Raw genomic sequence first — 18,987 nt, 5'->3', positions numbered from 1 at the left:
GCGTTTGTCATTTCTTTTTTTTTATTTAGCAAGAAGTGAATTCAGGAACACGACACTTGCATGGTCGACATATAATGGTATGATTATTTAAAAGCATACGTGTATAATAAAATGTGATCACAATATTCTAACTCTGAATCATTTTTTTTTATTTTCAATATTATCTGATTGTGTTGAAAGTAAATCCATTTACTCAATGTATTTTAATTTAGTTCATATGAAATGAAATCAGAAATGTAACATCATTGCGTTGCGTAAAGTTTGTTTGCTCCATATTCGTAAAGTATTTTAAATAGATAATAGCAAATTCAATTAAACCGGAAAGAAAATTATCGGTGTTAGTATTTCTTACATTGCATATTATTCGATTTATGTTTACTTATTTAGTACCCTCTGTGCATGGGTAGCATTTTTTCTCCAAACCATGAAAAAAAATGTATGAATAACTTTTTCTGTACATATATATGGCTTTAGTCATTTGTTTTTTTTCAGCAACAGATAAATTCAAGAACAAGACACTTGTACGGCCAATGAATGATGGTATGATTATTTAACAGCATACATGTAATGTAAAATGTGATAACAATATTCCATTCTAAATATATTTTTTTTAATTGTACAATTATCTGATTTTGTGTGAAGTATGTACAGTTACTCGTTTTGTTTTAATTTAGTTCAGTTAAAATCAAATTAGAAATTTCTAATGTTACATGATAGCGTTAATTAAATTTTGATCTCTAGAAATTCTTAAAGTATTTAAATAGACGATGATGAGAGGGACAAATAATCATTGGTGTTGGGTATTTCCCAAAACTACGGTTGAATATGAAAAAGGAATATAATCTAAACATCAGATAAAAGTAATAGTTTACATGCTTGTTAGTGACAGCTGAAATTACATAAGACTAAATTATTTTGACCAAAAAAGACACCAAAAAATGTGAATCAATATGACGAAATCCATGTAACGTGATATATCCCTTATTTTTGTTATTTTAAAAATTGTATAAATAGTAATAAACAACTTAACAATATATTGAATAAAATAAAAGGAAAAATGGACAATTGCTATTGAGTCCTAGTTCCTTGCAGCTCAGCCATGAATTATTCAACACAATTTAAATCTTAAAATGTAAAAAAAAAACACCAAAAAACAACAACACAAGTCCACAAACAAAAAAATATGAGTATAGGTAAAAAGAAAAGGAAATATTCCCCCCACCCTTTTTTTTTTAACAATTATGTAAGTGTATAAATTAAAGAAACTTGTTCATGTATATAGTCTTAACGTTATCATCATTATCTATACATACTACTATATTAAAATAATAGACTCGAATTTTTTGGCTTTAATACCAATAAATCGGAAGAGTACTGTCTTTCCTTTTCTATATATTAAACATCATTGTTACTTAAAGATTATCAATTTTTTTTTTTTATTTTTTCTCACTCAAGCTTCACTAGTTAATAATCAACGAAAATTCCTCTTAAAAATCCGGATATCATTTGAATTATTTGGATTTTACAATCTTGCGCATGCGCATTACATTCACGCTAAATCATGGGATGCTTTTTAGTTTATGTTTCCACAGTATCACATTTGCATGCATAAACTCAGAAACGATAATACAAATACGTGTAAATTTTCATTAACAATTTCCTATATATTCTCTTCATCAAAGAAAATATTGAAGATAAATCTAACTCAGTGCATTTAATATGAAAAATCCCGAGAGTTCCGAACGTCAGCATAGTGTGTAAATAAAAGTTTAACATTGGTGAAAAAGTGTTGAATTCTTCATTGATATGAATTAAATTTTATGATTAAAGGTATTTACAGTTTCAAAATAGTTTGTTATGAATAGTTTGTTATTTTTAATGCAGCTTTATTGATTTCCTCCAAAATCGTTTCGAAGCGATTCTGTAATTTTTTAATTACATTACTGGTATATGGGAGGCACTGGTGAAGGCTTGTCCCGAGACACAGTAAGATTATTCTAAGCAGAGTGTAGTGAAATAAATAGCAATATTGTCGGCTTAAATTTTGGTTATATAAATGACAAAAATATACGGCATGTCGATGTATCTATTTTGTAAATGTCCTAGATATCTATGCAATGTCAACCCGTGCACGCACAGGTCAAAGTCTAGTAATATAGTATAATAAAATATGATAAAACATAAGATATTGATTGTTGTATTAAGAGCATTTATATTTCGGGAACGTCAATTTTTAGTTAGAGAAGTCGAAAAATGTAACCATATCAATTAAGTCGGTTTAATATGGTGAGTTCTTTGTTTCATATCTTTATAGGTTGTCTGACCTTAGGATATTACGGAGAGAACTGCTCCACTCCTTGTCCAGAAAACTGTAAGGGTGGAGACTGTGACAATGTGGATGGAACTTGTGTTAGCTGTGTTCCGGGATATAGTGGATCTATGTGTAACATAGGTACAGCTTACATTGTATAATGTTTAATTTTACTAATAAAAGTTAAGTCTCTTGGATGTATGTAAGCTAACATTTGCATATATACTTTTCATTGCTCGAGATATTTTATATATCTTTGTTTTTCCAAACTTCACTTCAAAGTCTGTGGCGCTTGCTACGAAAAAGAACAATGTGACTACAAAAATGGTACTTGTCCAAATGGATGTGAAGACGGGTATAAAGGGAGACAATGCAAAACTGGTAACGAAAAAATAGTACACTCAGGCTTATGTAGAATGAACGTAGACATGACAGTTGTAGATACAATTCAAATAGATTTCATTATGTTCTTACCAAATTTTAAAATTATGCTAATTGTTTGTAAACTAAGTAATCCGATTCAAAAGCCAAAAAGAAATACATGCTTACATGTATATTTAAACGATTGGGACGGATGATATGTCTGCCTGTATGTAGCCATTTCCTATGACTCTGATGCGTGTTTAGTGGAGTGGATGCTTGCGACCACTCGTGAAAATTGTTGTCAGATGTATAGGGAGTTTTGAAGATCGCTCGCAAATACCTGCTCTGCTGAATACGCAAATCGGCATCCTTATGCATACATTTTATTCTCACTGAACATGTTTGTTGAACTTTATTTTTTTTCCTAATCTAAATTTTACAGGTATATGTTATTTGACAAAAACTCCAAAATTAAGAGAAAAAATTATTAAAATGAAGGTCATAATCAAATTTTAAAAAAAATGTTGATTGCAGGAAGTTATATGATATTCTGACTAGCCCATATCTATTTAAAATCTACTCACTTTAAGCTATATGATACGATGCAATATTGTCATTTTGATTGATAAAAACTGTAAAGATTTTTCATTCCTGTCTCCTAAACGTTCATTTACTTTCAAACTTTTGTCAACGATTCCAGAAATGATTCTATGAGATATCCGGCGTCCGGTAAAGCTCGGATTTGTTTAAAGTTATTAAAAAAAAAATTGAAATTCCTTTTTTTTCATGTGATGTCAGTTTGCAACAGCAACACGTATGGACCTAATTGCTCTAGGACATGTGGACATTGTCTCTACCTGTATGGAGAAAAATGTAACCACGTGACCGGTCAGTGTCCTCGCGGATGTGCTTCCGGCTTTCAAGGAGACCTTTGTGTTGAATGTACGTACATTTGATATGTTTAATTTACGTAAACTTATTCAGTACCCTTTGTGCATGCGTAGTGTTTTTTCTCCAAACAGGAGATACACTATGAATACCTATCTCTAAATATTATAAGCGTTTGTCATTTCTTTTTTTTTTATTTAGCAAGAAGTGAATTCAGGAACACGACACTTGCATGGTCGACATATAATGGTATGATTATTTACAAGCATACATGTAATATAAAATGTGATCACAATATTCCAACTCTAAATCATTTTTTTTTATTTTCAATATTATCTGATTGTGTTAAAAGTAAATCTATTTACTCAATGTGTTTTAATTTAGTTCATATGAAATCAAATCAGAAATGTAACATCATTGCGTTGCGTAAAGTTTGTTTGCTCCATATTCCTAAAGTATTTTAAATAGATAATAGCAAATCCAATTAAACCGGAAAGAAAATTATCGGTGTTAGTATTTCTCACATTGCATATTATTCGATTTATGTTTACTTATTTAGTACTATCTGTGCATGCGTAGCATTTTTTCTCCAAACCATGAAAAAAAAATGTATGAATAACTTTTTATGTAAATATATATGGCTTTGGTCATTTGTTTTTTTTTCAGCAACAGATAAATTCAAGAACAATACACTTGTACGGCCAATGAATGATGGTATGAATATTTAACAGCATACATGTAATGTAAAATGTGATAACAATATTCCATTCTAAATACAGTAAAACACGCTTATAACGAAGTCCCATATGCGACCAATTTAACTTCGTTATAAGCGTAATTCGTTATATCCGTCAAGTTTACAACATGAAATAGAGACTTTGGGAATGAAATTCACTTCGCTGTAAGCGTCAATTCATTATAAGCGTGTTCTCTATAACTGTTTTACTGTATTTTTTTTAAAATTGTACAATTATCTGATTTTGTGTGAAGTATGTACATTTACTCGTTTTGTTTTAATTTAGTTCAGTTAAAATCAAATTAGAAATGTTACATGATAGCGTTAATTAAATTTTGATCTTTAGAAATTCTTAAAGTGTTTAATATATAGACTATGTCAATTTGAATTAAAAAGGACAGATAATCATTGGTGTTGGGATTTCTCAAAACTACGTTTGAATATGAGAAAGGAATAGAATCTGAACACATCATATAAAAGTGATCGTGTACATGCTTGTTAGTGACAGCTGAAATTACAAAAGACAAAATTATTTTGACCAAAAAATTGGAAATCAATATGACGAAATCCATGTAATGTGATATTTCCCTTCTTTTTTTTTATCTTAAAAAGTATATACAAAGTAAAAACAACTTCACATGACATTGAATAAAACAAAATCGACAATTGCTACTGGGTCCGAGTTCCTTGTGGCTCAGCAAGGATTTAATCAAAACAATTTACATCTAAAAATGTATAAAAAAAAAACCCAAAATAACACAAATTAACAAACAAATAAACAAAAAGAAATGAGTATAGGTAAAAAGGAAAGAAAATATTGCCCCCCCCCCCTTCTCTCTCTTTTTAATAATAATGTAACTGTATAAATTAGAGAAACTTGTTCATGTATATGATACTTATTTGCAGCTTATGGTCCACCTGTTTTGAAAACTACAGTTCAAGTTCCTTTTTATTCCATCATCACCGTTGTCGTATTGTTTTCAGTCAGTGCTCTTCTCAACCTGTTTTTCATGTACGTTACTTACTAGTACTCGAATTATTTTTCACTCGATCGTGATTGTATTTTCTTGTAACATTTGAAAATACGTCACGTCAGTTTACTTAACTTTCAGATCCAGACAGGTACTTGCAAGATGCCGCAATCGAGAAGAAAAGGTAGACGAATCTGTCGAAAAACCGAACACTATTGTGAACAGTATTGATATTCAAGAAAACGAATTTTCTACTTACCAAGAACTCGAGCATGCTGACCAAAAAGTAAACAATGATGTATATACTTCATTAGCATAAAACCCGAATAATGAGGGGTATTTGTTGTTGTTATGAAAAGTACGTTTTTCAAAAATATATATTTTGTGAAAATTCGAATGCATTTGTTAGAAAGAAATATTTTTTTAAATTTCTTACTCTTACCCTTGACACGGCCAAATGAACATATTGGTATCCTGGGATCTGTTAAAATGTTGAAAAAAGAAACAGCATCCCATTTTTTAAAAACATTCGAATGCTTTATTCGCCTTTTGTTTTTGTTTTATGTGTATTTGTATGTTGTTTGCTTGGCAATAAATACTATAATATGTACGAATAAAGTTACACAAGATATTTTTAGTCTGATATTATTTGATATACGACTATTGGTACAGAAATTTAAATTAATGATACCTATTTTAAAGAAAATGTCAGTTCGAGGCCTGTGTAGGCGTTCCGGCCTTTGATCTGTATAATGAAGATTCTAAATTGTAGAAATCGTGACCCTCGGACCAAAACTGCAGCCCAAGGCGGGGTTCAAAGTTCAACATAGAACTACATATGAACAATTTTAAAAAATTTCTTCTCAAGAACTACTTCACCAAAAATGCCAATATTTACACAAAAGGTGGTATATATAGTGAAGATTCTAAATTGTAAAAATCGAGACCCCCGAGCAAAAAGTATGGCTCCAGGAGGGGTTTTGATTTTAACATATATAGGAAAATGTTTTAAAATCTTCTTCTCATGAAGTATAATGCAACTGTTTGGGATATTACTATTCATACATGTACATCCTTAAATAATGTAGATTCTTAAATGTAAAAATCGTAACTCCCGGACAATCGATGGGGCACCAAGAGGGGTTCAAAGTTGAAACATTTTAAATAATATAAAGGAAACGTTTAAAAATTTTCTTCTTAAGAACTAAAATGTTATAGTTTGTGGAATTTCTATGTATGCATCCTTGGCATATGTAGATTCCTAACTGGTAAAATCGTGACCCCCGGACCAATACTGGGGGTCAAAGTTTATTATAGAAATATAAAGGCAACATGTTAAAAAAATCGTCTTCTCGAGAACTACAATGCTTCAATTTGTGAGATTACTATCATGCATACAACCTTGGATAACGAAGGTTCGACAGTTTTAAAAAAGTGACCCCTGGACTAATACTGGGGACCCAAGATGAGTTTAAAGTTAAATGTAGAAGTATATATGGAAAATGTTTAAAAATCGTCGTGAGAACTACAATGCATCAATTTGTCAGATAACTACGTAAGCATCCTCAAATAGTGTAGATTCGAAATTATAAAAGCCGTGACCTCAATTTAATACTTGGGCCCCAAAAGGTGATCAAAGTTTAGCAAATAAATATAGAGGGAAAATGTTGAAAAATCATGTTGAAAAATCTTTACTGGTACTGTACCAGTTATCGGCTAAGACCAGTTATCGGCTAAAATGAGAGTTCGGGTTTATTACACGGGGCAATCCCAGATATTTTAATTCAGTCGTCTTTTTGGAATAAAGAAAAGTAGGTTTGCTTGAAAACTTTCTTGAATATGTTTTATACACAAGCTTAAACGATCATTGTTTACCTCTGATTTTACATCTTTGCACTTTTAGCAGTGGGGAAAATGACGTAATAAGTTAAAAATAGAATATTACATCTTTGTGAAACGTTACTATAGCCCTTCTTTGATTTGACATATAATATCAATACAAATAGCATGTATAAACAAAAGGAATTCATTAATTTCCGAGAGATTCGTAGCGCAGTTGAACGCCTGATTGCACAATTATGTATTGAATAGTGTACGATTTGATGAATTACCGTATGATAATAAACGAATACTTTTATGAGTTTTGTTTATAATGTATCACAACCCCGACTACGTTAGTCTGACCCCACAAGGGACATAATTCAAATTTCATTTAGCAGAGTATAAAATCAACATGTACCGGGATTTTACTTCGTTATTATCACAAAGCCGATAACTGGTACAGTAGATCGTAAAAACTCGGCAAATTCGAGGCCTGATAGAAATCACAAAACAAGATGTTTGCGGTTCTAAAAATTGATATAAACTAACAGATTGATAAATAAGGAGTTCATTATTTAAAGTGTGGCAAGTTTTATAAAAATATCAAGAAATAAGAAAATACGACAAGAAAACATTAAATTTTAGCCGATAACTGGTACAGTGCCAGTAATGCTTCAGCCTGTGAGATTAATATGCAATCATCCTTAAATAATGCAGATTCCAAATAATTAAAGGTTTACCACTGGACTAATACTGTGAACCGAAGAGGTGTTCAAAGTTTAACATATAAAGATATATTGAAAATGTTTTTAAAAAGTTTTTCTCGAGAACTATAATGCTACAGTTTGTGAGATTACTATGCACGGATCCTCAAATTGTGTAAACTCTAATGTAGTGGAAAAATATCCTTTAGTAGTTGATTTCAATACTGAATTATCAAGAACTTTGAATGTGTTTAAAGAATAATAGGATACATATTAAAACTTATTTTATTGTAGAACTGGCATTCACCGTCTTCATTTCATACGTTACATAAAAGTGCGTGTCATTTGTAATGAAACTCGTAAAGATGCGCTTTTTCATAACATTCTGGGATAAAAAATGAAACAAATTATTTTCATTTCGATTAGTTTTTAATTTAAGCAAAGAAAAATTATTTAAAACCAAATCTTTTGAACTTATTTGTTGCAATAAAATCTTTATTATTAACAAAAAATAAAGATGGTCTGCTGGCCTAATTATTCATAGAAACGTTCATTTTTTATTGGTAATTTTAATATGAGATTTGGCAATAACAAACAGTGTTGTAAATCAAAAGCCAAAGGAAGACTACAAAACAGGAGAAGCGCAAACACCGACCTCTATAAAAATCAGAGGTAGGAGCATAGGCCGTGGAGGAGTAAGCATCCTCTGCTGACCGGTCAGAACCGCCGTGTGCTCATTGTTGTAATCTGGGAAACAAGAAGGTCCATAGACATGTTGATTGATAATGGCCTAACAATAAGTATGAAAAACGTCACTCAGCATTCGACCTAGCAGACGATACTATTTACTGACATGGTCGGTGTACCGACCATAGCACTGAACGAAATAATAACTTTAATCGAGACTGTTGATAATCTTGCATTATCAACTTGTTTGTCAGTAGCTTGCCTCGTTCTAGAATTTGTTGGAAAGTTGACGATAGAAAAAATATAAAGTCATTACATTTATCGCCAAGTTTTGTTGTTAGGTTACCATTAATGTTTTTTTTTTGTCTAAAAAATATCTAAATATGAAACAAATGACTTTAATTTGTGGTATCCTTTATTTTCAAGTTCACTGGGATACATGTATATCGAGTCGAAATAAGAATAACAATAGTTAATTGATGAATTGTCGTTGATATACCTAAGTGTGGAGTTGAAGACGCAGCTAGTGATTTTTTCCTGTTTAAGTCTTAATAATAAATTATGCTTTATGTGAATATAGAAATAGATCTGCTTACAATGATGAGCAATAGGTATCAATAGGAATTCCAACAGATTTTTGGAAGAATTTGCAAGAAGCAATCTAAAACGTAAGTAAAACAAAATGTACACCGTCTTAATGATTCTTTATTGACACAATTAAGTGTCAACATTGAAATACTATTTAAGGTATTTTGATATATACATTGTTAATAACACAATCCAATGGTCATACAATGTATTTTGATAACAATTATTTTATAATTGACTGAAATTTCGAGTTAAATCTAAAATTGCGTCATGATAATGAGGCCAGATTTCCAAAAAGTGCATAGATGTCAATCAGAAACACAAGCATCTTTTTGATATCTTACTGTACATATATACTTTATGTGTCATTTTTAAAGTTTTGAAAGCGAATGAATGAATTTAATGTATACTCCAAATAACTGCTAAGTACATATGCATAGAACGGATCACCATGACTAAAATAGCATCTTTATATTAAAGCACCACTTAGATATATGTGCAGGAAGAAGGTAATGGTCACAATATAATTGCTTATACAAAGATGTATGTGCATAATACAGTCTCTTTCTGAAGGGTTCATTGAGTTAGATAACTCGTTGGCAACATTGGTAAGTTTCTTTCTTTATAAAATTCTTACTTGAATCAAAATGATTTTAAACAGATTTCAACTGATGAATCAGAACTTAAGATTTCATTACGAAATTGAACGTAGGATATAGTTGTTGTGTTAACGTTGTAACTACACTGTCACGCACATCTGTTATACTAACTAGTTACAAGCTTAACTGATACCTAAGTTTTAATTTTATTTATTGCAAACTTAATTAAAGGTAATTATTTTTTAACATGACTTTTAAAGCGGCATGTATTTACTACATGTAAAACTTGGTACAGTTAAACCACACATTGTTTAAGATGCACTTATGTTGTATTTTATAATTCATTAGCTTGATAACTTTTATGTTGAATATACCTTATAAAGCATGTTTATTTTTGTTTTCTAAACTAAGGGTCGACATTCCACTTTAGGCCCAATTACAGTAACTTTCGATAGTGGGTTGATATGATTTGGCTAGCCCTATTCATCGAATATTTTTGGACTGTGAAAACATATGGTGAGTGAATGGATTTAAAATATTTTTTTTTATACATGCAACAATAGTTTGTTTAAACATTTGTCGAGTTATTATTATTGGCAGGTACAATTAATTGACAAAGTATACAATACGACTGGGAAACAAGCCAAAAGCTTATACTTATTTTTCTCTTTGATGAGAAAAATAAAACAGGTAGAAATATATATTTGCAAAAAATAAAGAAGTTCAACATTTAATGGCTAAAATAAATAATTTCTAAAAGTTATAGAACATCTACAGGGATATTTGTTGACCATTCATTATATTAAGTTAAGCGATTTGCTATATATGTGTTTATTTCTGATATGTTCTAACTGAGACATGAAATAAAAAAAACTCTTTCTATAAACCTCAAATAACTGAATAGAAAATGAAGAAATGTTTGTGAACTTAAACTCATATTAAGAATTATGTCTATTGCTATTTCTAAGTTTTACATGTAAAAGTATATAAACTTGTTGTAAAAGATGTCGTTATTATCGTCTTTACGGGACTCGAAATCAGTTCGTTATATCTGTAAATTCGGAATTGGTCAATACACACAAACACAGAAATTTCACAAACAATATTTCTAAACAATGTGACAAAAATTATTACATTGCAAATGGATTGAGTTTCTGACACGAAGTGAATATAATATACGGGGTTATTTTTGTCCCGTGTAGTTTTCGCTACAATTGCAAATAGTTTCGCCACGTCTTTAATTTGCCCAGACCCAGAATGTTTAAAAAGAAATAATTTGAAACACTGAAATTCGCCCAGACTTACATTCGCCCGCTGACAACAAGGGCGAAAGGGGCGAATATAAAACGTGGAAGAATATTTCCCTTTATACAGTACCACTACTCATACGTAAAAAAAGTGACTAACAAAGCTCGTTGTGATTTTCATGCAAACTCTATGTGCAGATATCCCGGATATCATGATATGCATTTCCTTAAAATGATGTAATTTCATAGTATGTATTATATGTAATACCCCATCAGATTATATGAAACATTATCATAATATCACAAAAACAAGGAAACTGATGTAAAATAAAGTTGTCATATTATTTACATCTTCTAGGTATTTTTTAAAACCAGGAAATACATTCCTGTTCAAGCTGAGAAGCAAACTTTTAAAACTAATAAAAATGCATGAGTATAAAAAAGTGTTAATTCGCATGTACAAGCCAGTGACTATACTTAATAACCACAAAGTATACACAAATAGGCACATGCACGTTTAAAACAGTAAACATCCGTATTTTTAAATTGTAAATTTAAACCCCGGGCTTTTAATCAATTTCAAATATTATAATACTATTCAATTTATCCTATAATGCTTCAAAATGAAAGGCAGCTGTAAAATCACCGACATTTTATTTTCTACTTTTGATATTGTAAATAGATTTTAAAAAGCTTTCTGTTCCAGTTAATTGTTTAAATATATATTGATTTTGTTTATTTGCGTTAATTACATATTATCTAATAAGATGTCGAAACTTCTCCTACTGCATCAATTTTATCTCTGTGAATGAACGGACCAGCGTTAATTTGTGCTATCTCGAATTGGTCTGTAAAAACTTTGAGTTATCTGATGGTTCGAGATATCAAAGTTAATGAAAGTTGGTCTATTGTTACGTTTCTAGACATGTGTATACACATTATGTTTCTATGTATGCGTATACACACATGTATATATAGTCATATAAGTTATCGTAATTCATATTGTCGAATAAATACTAGAGGGTTTATTTATTTTATTTCATATCTTAAATAAACTTAAAAAAACAACATAGAATGTTCTTAAATTATCTTGTAAAGCAATACTTTTTAAGAGGAAAATTTGTGTTCGTCTTTGCCAAATATTCTGATTACCGGATACACAATACACAAAAAAATGATAAACCGATAAGTGTATAAAGAACAGACACGGAAAATGCAACTTAACATTTCTATTCCAGCTTATCTAATCACAACTCCATCTTGTATAAAGTCATGAATGCATAAGCTTTCTTTTAACACCATTGCCGAATAATCTACCCCCCCCCCCCATCCCCCGGAATGAAGATTGTATTCTTCGATATATTGCTTATCAGACACGACGTGTACTGAAGATTGAAATTTTCTAGTACAGACCCATATACCCAAAAGAGTATTTAAAGCTGCATGATCAGATTTTTTCATTCTTACAGTATGAAGTACTATCCTTACAATCCAATAATCTTAGAAAGTTATAGACTTTCGCCTATTTACACCAGCAAAATTGGTCTCCATTCAAAGTTAGAAATATTCAAAGTAAATGAAATTAAGACTGACATAAATTGAAAACACCACTCTTTTACCCCATTTCCGCAAAGTTTGTAATATGGAAGGAAAAAAACCCAGGATATACGGTTACATTTACGAAACTCTAATTTTTGACGTTTTACAGAAAACATTGCTCTGCGAAGACATGCCTGGCAGCGTTATCCCTTTCACGGCACACCATGGAATGCAACCTATGCTGTTGACGGACGTCGATCAGATCTCGCCCCGGCTGGAGGACAGTGTGCGATATCAGCGGCTGATAAATCAATAGCAGAATGGCAGGTGGATCTAGGAAAAGTGCGGAACCTGCATCACGTTTTTATACAATACAGGACAGACAATGTCGCTTGGGGTATTTATCGACCAACGAAGTGAAAAAGAAGGGTGTTCCTATTAGATTACTTATCTGAAGATATTTATGTTGAGCATACATACATGTATTTGTTAAGTTTGAATACTTGAGACACAGAATTGGGCTGCTTGATTTATTTATCTACAAATTACTGTAACTGAAACGTAACTTAATATTCAAAAGAAATGACATTCTTATATGGACCTATAAGGTTCCTTTTAATTGACGAATATTCACAGCCTCATCCTGTGTGATTAATGCATAAGTTTTATGATGCTTACAAAAATTAGTCACAAAAATATTGATATGCATAATGTGTGTTAGACATTTTCTATGAAACAGCAGTACGTATAAAAACGACGAATAATAAGCCTTAAAGATGGTCAAATAATCGTTGCCACTAAACAAGGTCAGATGACATCAATGGCGATGCAAGAAAATCTTCAAATCATATATTAGTGTATAAAATTGATTCTACACTCAAAATGTGCCCCCGCCTCTCTATCTCTCTCTCTCTCTCTCTCTCTCTCTCTCTCTCTCTCTGTCTCTCTCTGTCTCTCTGTCTCTGTCTCTCTCTGTCTCTTTCTCTCTCTCTCTCCCCAACCGAGTTTACATAAACATACACACTTCAATTGTTCAGTCTTGACTTTGTGTATTTTTAAGACATACCTTTTTACAAATTTGTTAAACATTAACTATTCTACACTGAAATAAGTTTTTGTTCGGTCTTCTTGAACTTACAGATGAAAACAACTACTTTAAAAGTAGATTCTTGGGATTTTCAATCTATGTATCGATCACCACCCACAGAAAGGACTGGAGACTGTGTTTCAAGGACAACAAATATACCAGAGCCACAATACCGAACCCTATCAGTGTAACATGCCTTATGCACGGGAGATATGTTATTTACTACAACAACAGAACTCATCGTCCCTTCCCTGCTGGATATTCCACTTACGCCTTTAACGATTTGTGTGAGGTTGAAGTTTATGGTAAGATTTATAGAATCGCACTGAATATATAGAGCAGATTTTGCATTTTTAAAAAGTGTACCATATAGTTTTTTTCTCATTCAATAGCTAATCAAAACGTTAACTTTAGTCAAAATTGGTAATGAATATAAGAGAATGATTTGTATATGTATCGTTTTTAATAAAACAAAAAATAAGAATAATTCATAACTTCTTCCTCTACTTTTTAACAGACCTGAACCACATCACGTAGACAGCTGTCAAGAATTTACTTCCCGATATGTTTATTATTACTTTTAAACATCGATTTTGAAACTATATATTACGTTTATGTTATATGTACTTATATGATAAAAACTACAACAATTATCAACACATTTATGGCTATATGTGACTCTGAATAGATAGAACCTGGTAAAATCATCGTGGTTAACAAAAAGAGGGCTGGGTGGTTGTGGTACTTCCTTCAATGAAAAGAACTGCTCTGTATAAAGATGTAGGAGGCCATTCAATTTTCAAAGGTTAAACTTAGGAGTTTTCTTTCCTTAATAAGAGTTTACGGCTAAAAATCGTACAGGTCTAGAATTCTAAAGTAGATATGACACCACGTAGTTTGTAGGCTTCTTCAGTCTCATTAAAAAAGAGAAATATTAACGTTATCATCTTATCTATACTACTATATTAAAAAAAAAAATAGACTCGAATTTTTGGCTTTAATACCGATAAATCGGAAGAGTACTGTCGTTCCCTTTATATATTTTAAACATCATTGGAACTTGAAAATTACCAATATTTTTTCTCAATCAAGTTTCACTAATTGATAATCAAAGGAAATTCCTTTTAAATATCCGGATATCATTTGAATTATTTGGATTTATACAATCTTGCGCATGCGCATTACATTCACGCTAAATCATGGGGGCCTTTTAGTTTATGTTTCCACAATATCACATTTGCATGCATAAACTCAGAAACGATAATACAAATACGTGTACATTTTCAGTGAAAATTTGCTATATGTTCTGTTCATCAAAGAAAATACGGGAGATAACTCTAACTCAGTGCATTTAATATAAAAAATCCCGAGAGTTCCAAACGTTAACATAGTGTGCAAATAAAAGTTTAAAGTTGGTGGAAAAGTGTTGAATTCTTCATTAATATGGATTAAATTTTTGGATGAACGGTATTTACAGTTTCAAAATTGTTTGTTATGAATAGTTTGACTGTTACTTTCAATGCAGATTTATTAATTTCCTCCAAAATTGTTTTGAAGCAGCGATTCTGTAATTTTTATATTACATAACTCGTATATGGGAGGCACTGGTGAAGGCTTATCCCGAGACACAGTAAGATTATTCTAAGCAGAGTGTAGTGAAATAAATAGCAATATTGTAGGCTTAAAGTGTGGTCATGTAAATGACAAAAATATACGGTATGTCGATGTATCTATTTCGTAAATGTCCTAAATATATATGCAATGTCAAACCATGCACGCACGGGTCAAAGTCTAGTTATATTATAGTATAATATAATAACATATAATAAACGTAACATATTGATTGTTGTATTAAGAGCATTTATGTTTCGGGACCGTCAATTTTTAGTTAGAGGAGTCGACAAATATAACCATAACCATTAAGTCGGTTTGATATGGTGAGTTCTTTGTTTCATTTTTATAGGTTGTCTGACCTTAGGATATTACGGAGAGAAGTGCTCAACTCCTTGTCCAAAAAACTGTAAGGGTGGAGACTGTGACATTGTGGATGGAACTTGTATTAGCTGTGTTCCAGGATATACAGGATCTATTTGTAACAAAGGTACGGCTGATATTGTATAATGTTTAATTTTACTGATAAAAGTTAAGTCTCTTGGCTGTATTTGCGGCGTTGGCAAGTTAACATCTGCATATATATTTTTTATTGCTCAATATATTTATCTTTGTTTATCCAAACTTCACTTCAAAGTCTGTGGCGCTTGCTACGAAAAAGAACAATGCGACTACAAAAATGGTACTTGTCCAAATGGATGTGAAGACGGGTATAAAGGGAGACAATGCAAAACTGGTAACAATGAAATAGTACATTCAGGCTTACGTAGAATGAACATACACATGACGTTTGTTGATACAATCCAATTCTACTACAGTTATTGCCGAGATCAAAGAGATGCCGCGGACGTTATTCTCCAATATACCACGAACGTCATCAGTCAATTATCAGATCAGAAATACCTATTTGTCTCGCACTGACCATAAAATACAACTTCAAACCGTAAAAAGTTTTAAAACAATGTCAATTTCACGTGTTAGTTTCAGTCAAAACGATGTGTATTGCCTCAAATGTTTATTGTAAAGAGATCAATGCGGCTTTCCCTAGCACCTCCCTAGCACATTTTCACTGCGTGTTTTTATATAAAATATATAACGTGTAGTATTAATAATCGTATTAAATTGCCCTTAAAATATTAGGAACATGATTCAAAGATATTTTATAAATAAGTAAAGAGTATTAAAAATCCAAAGAAAAAATGCTGTCGTCTGCATGTGATTCCTATGATCGATACACATGTAAATATTACTAACATAACCACTGAGGTTACACGGAACAAACGTCAAAATGACCTAGATCGTCTCTCAATAGGAGAAACGATATGTAGATATACTGGGTTGATAGTAGAATAGAAATAAAGTTCTTGTTTTCGTGAATGTTGCAGGATAACCTCTTCGGTCTCGAAATGTTGTTAAAATATAAAAGTCTCGGCTAACGCCTCGGCTTTTATATTTTAAAACAACATTTCTCAACCTCGGAGGTTATTCTGCAACATTCACGATAACTTGTACTTTATTTCTTAAATATATTTCATTATGTTCTTCTGAATTTCATATTAAGCTAATCTTTTTTTAAACTAAGTAATCCGATTCAAAAGCCTAATGAAAATACATGCTTACATGTATATTTGAACGATTTGGACAGATAATATTTCTGCCTGTATGTAGCAATTTTCCATGACTCTGATGCTTGTTTAGTAGAGTGGGTGCTTGCAAGCACTCACGAAAGTTTTTGTCACAGGTATAGGGAGTTTTGAAGATCGCCCGTACACACCTGCTCTGCTGAATACGCAAATCGGCATACTTATGCATTTTTTTGTTCACTGAACTTGTTTGTTGAATTTTTTTTGCTAATCTAAAATTTACAGGCATATTTTGTTTGACAAAATTTCCAAAATTAACAGGAAAAATCATTAAAATAGAAGTCATCGTAAAATTAAAAAAAAAAAGTTGATTGCAGGAAGTTTTATGAAATTCTTACTAAATTTTGATTGATAAAAACTGAAATATTTTTCATTCCTGTCTCCTTATGGTCAAGATCTAGTAAATGATTCCAAAGTGTCTTCTTGGTGCTAGAACCACTATTAAAGTCATAATTGATTTGAAGAATCGTTTTCCCGTACTTTACAGCTTTAAAGGAATTATGTAGAAAACAATACTTTGATATTCTATATTCAATCATGGAAAAAGTAATCCCGGTACCTATATTCGATTTGACATCATGTTGAAGAAAAGGAAATTAGCTTGTTTAGTGCCGTTTTTGGAGAGATTGCAGGCATTCTAGATATATTTCATTATTCAGAAATGGACAAAACTCCGAGATTTGTTACTTTTATCCTTCATATTTCAAATTTTTGTCAACGATTCCAGAAATGATTCTGAGATATCCGGTGCCCGGTAAAGCTCAGACTTGTTTAATTTAAAAGTGATTAACAAAATTTGATATTCCTTTTTTTCATGTAATGTCAGTTTGCAACAACAAGAAGTATGGACCTAATTGCTCTATGACATGTGGACATTGTCTTCACCTGTATGGAGAAAAATGTAACCACGTGACCGGTCAGTGTCCTCGCGGATGTGTTTCCGGCTTTCAAGGCGACCTTTGTATTGAATGTACGTACATTTCATATGTTTAATTAATGTTAACTTATTCAGTGCCCTTTGTGCATGCGTAGCATTTTTTTCTTCAAACCATGAGATAAAATATGAATATCTACCTCTAAATATTTATAAGCGTTTGTCATTATTTTTACTCAGCAAGCGGTGAGTTCAGGAACACGACACTTGCATGGTCGACGTATAATGGTATGATTATTTAACAGCATTCATGTAATATAAAATGTTTTAACAATATTCTAACTCTGAATCAATTTTTTTTTTCAATATTATCTGATTGCGTTAAAAGTTGAGCCATTTACTCAATTTGTTTTAATTTAGTTCATATGAAATCAAGTCAGAAATGTAACAGCATTGCGTTACTAAAAATGTGTTTGCTCCATATTCCTAAAGTATTTAAGATAGATAATAGCAAGAAATATATTCAAGAACAAGACACTTGTACGGCCAATGAATGATGGTATGATTATTTAACAGCATACATGTAATGTAAAATGTTATAACAATATTCCATTCTAAATATTTTTTTTTTAGATTGTACAATTATCTGACTGTGTTTGAAGTATATACATTTTCTAATTTTGTTCTAATTTAGTTCAGTTGAAATCAAATCAGCAATGTTACATGATAGCGTTAATTAAATTTTGATCACTAGAAATTCGTAGAGTATTAAAATATACGATATCAAATTTGAATTAAAAAGGAAAAATAATCATGGGTGTTGGGCTTTCTCAAAACTATGTTTGAATATAAAAAAAATATAATCTAAACATATCATATAAAAGTGGCCGTTTACATGCGTGTTAGTGACAGCTAAAATTACCTAAGACTAAATAATTTCGATTAAAAAAGACCCCAAAAATATGAATCAATATGACAAAATCCATATAATGTGATATTTCCCTTATTCTTCTTTTTTTTATCTTAAAAAGTGTATACATAGTAATAAACAACTTAACACGATATTGAATAAAACAAAAGGAAGAATGGACGTTTGATATTGGGTCCTAGTTCCTTGTGGCTCAGCCAGGAATTAGTCAGTACAATTTAAATCTTAAAATGTGAAAAAAACAACAACACAAGATAACAAATAAAAACAAATGAGTATAGGTAAACTAGAGCAGAGCTCGTGACAAAACCACGAGTAGGTCTTCCGTTATTGCTGCGAGTTGAAAATATATGTGATATGGTGATAAACGATTATAATGCCTAAACTTTC

At 31.2% G+C, this 18,987-nt stretch overlaps 1 protein-coding gene across 5 annotated transcripts in view; it reads left to right on the top strand.

Annotated features, from left to right (window-relative positions):
* LOC105334200 (multiple epidermal growth factor-like domains protein 10) overlaps positions 1–18,987 on the top strand; it is a 46,868-nt gene that overhangs the window by 7,667 nt on the left and 20,214 nt on the right. For 2 of the 5 annotated variants that reach the window (XM_066069369.1, XM_066069346.1), the window contains exons 8-13: positions 30–77; positions 493–540; positions 2,315–2,452; positions 2,594–2,692; positions 3,473–3,616; positions 3,764–3,811. In XM_066069369.1, coding sequence (XP_065925441.1) covers positions 30–77; positions 493–540; positions 2,315–2,452; positions 2,594–2,692; positions 3,473–3,616; positions 3,764–3,811 — 525 coding nt within the window. Of the gene's footprint in view, positions 1–29; positions 78–492; positions 541–2,314; positions 2,453–2,593; positions 2,693–3,472; positions 3,617–3,763; positions 3,812–4,228; positions 4,277–5,204; positions 5,311–5,410; positions 5,901–17,909; positions 17,958–18,180; positions 18,265–18,987 lie in introns of those variants that run through there. The other 3 variants (XM_066069338.1, XM_066069364.1, XM_066069357.1) reach the window with 3 other exon arrangements.

Source organism: Magallana gigas, chromosome 1 (assembly GCF_963853765.1).
Source record: "Magallana gigas chromosome 1, xbMagGiga1.1, whole genome shotgun sequence".
NCBI lineage: Eukaryota > Metazoa > Mollusca > Bivalvia > Ostreida > Ostreidae > Magallana > Magallana gigas.
Note: the sequence above shows the minus strand (reverse complement) of the source record. Positions and strands in the feature narration are given on the sequence as shown.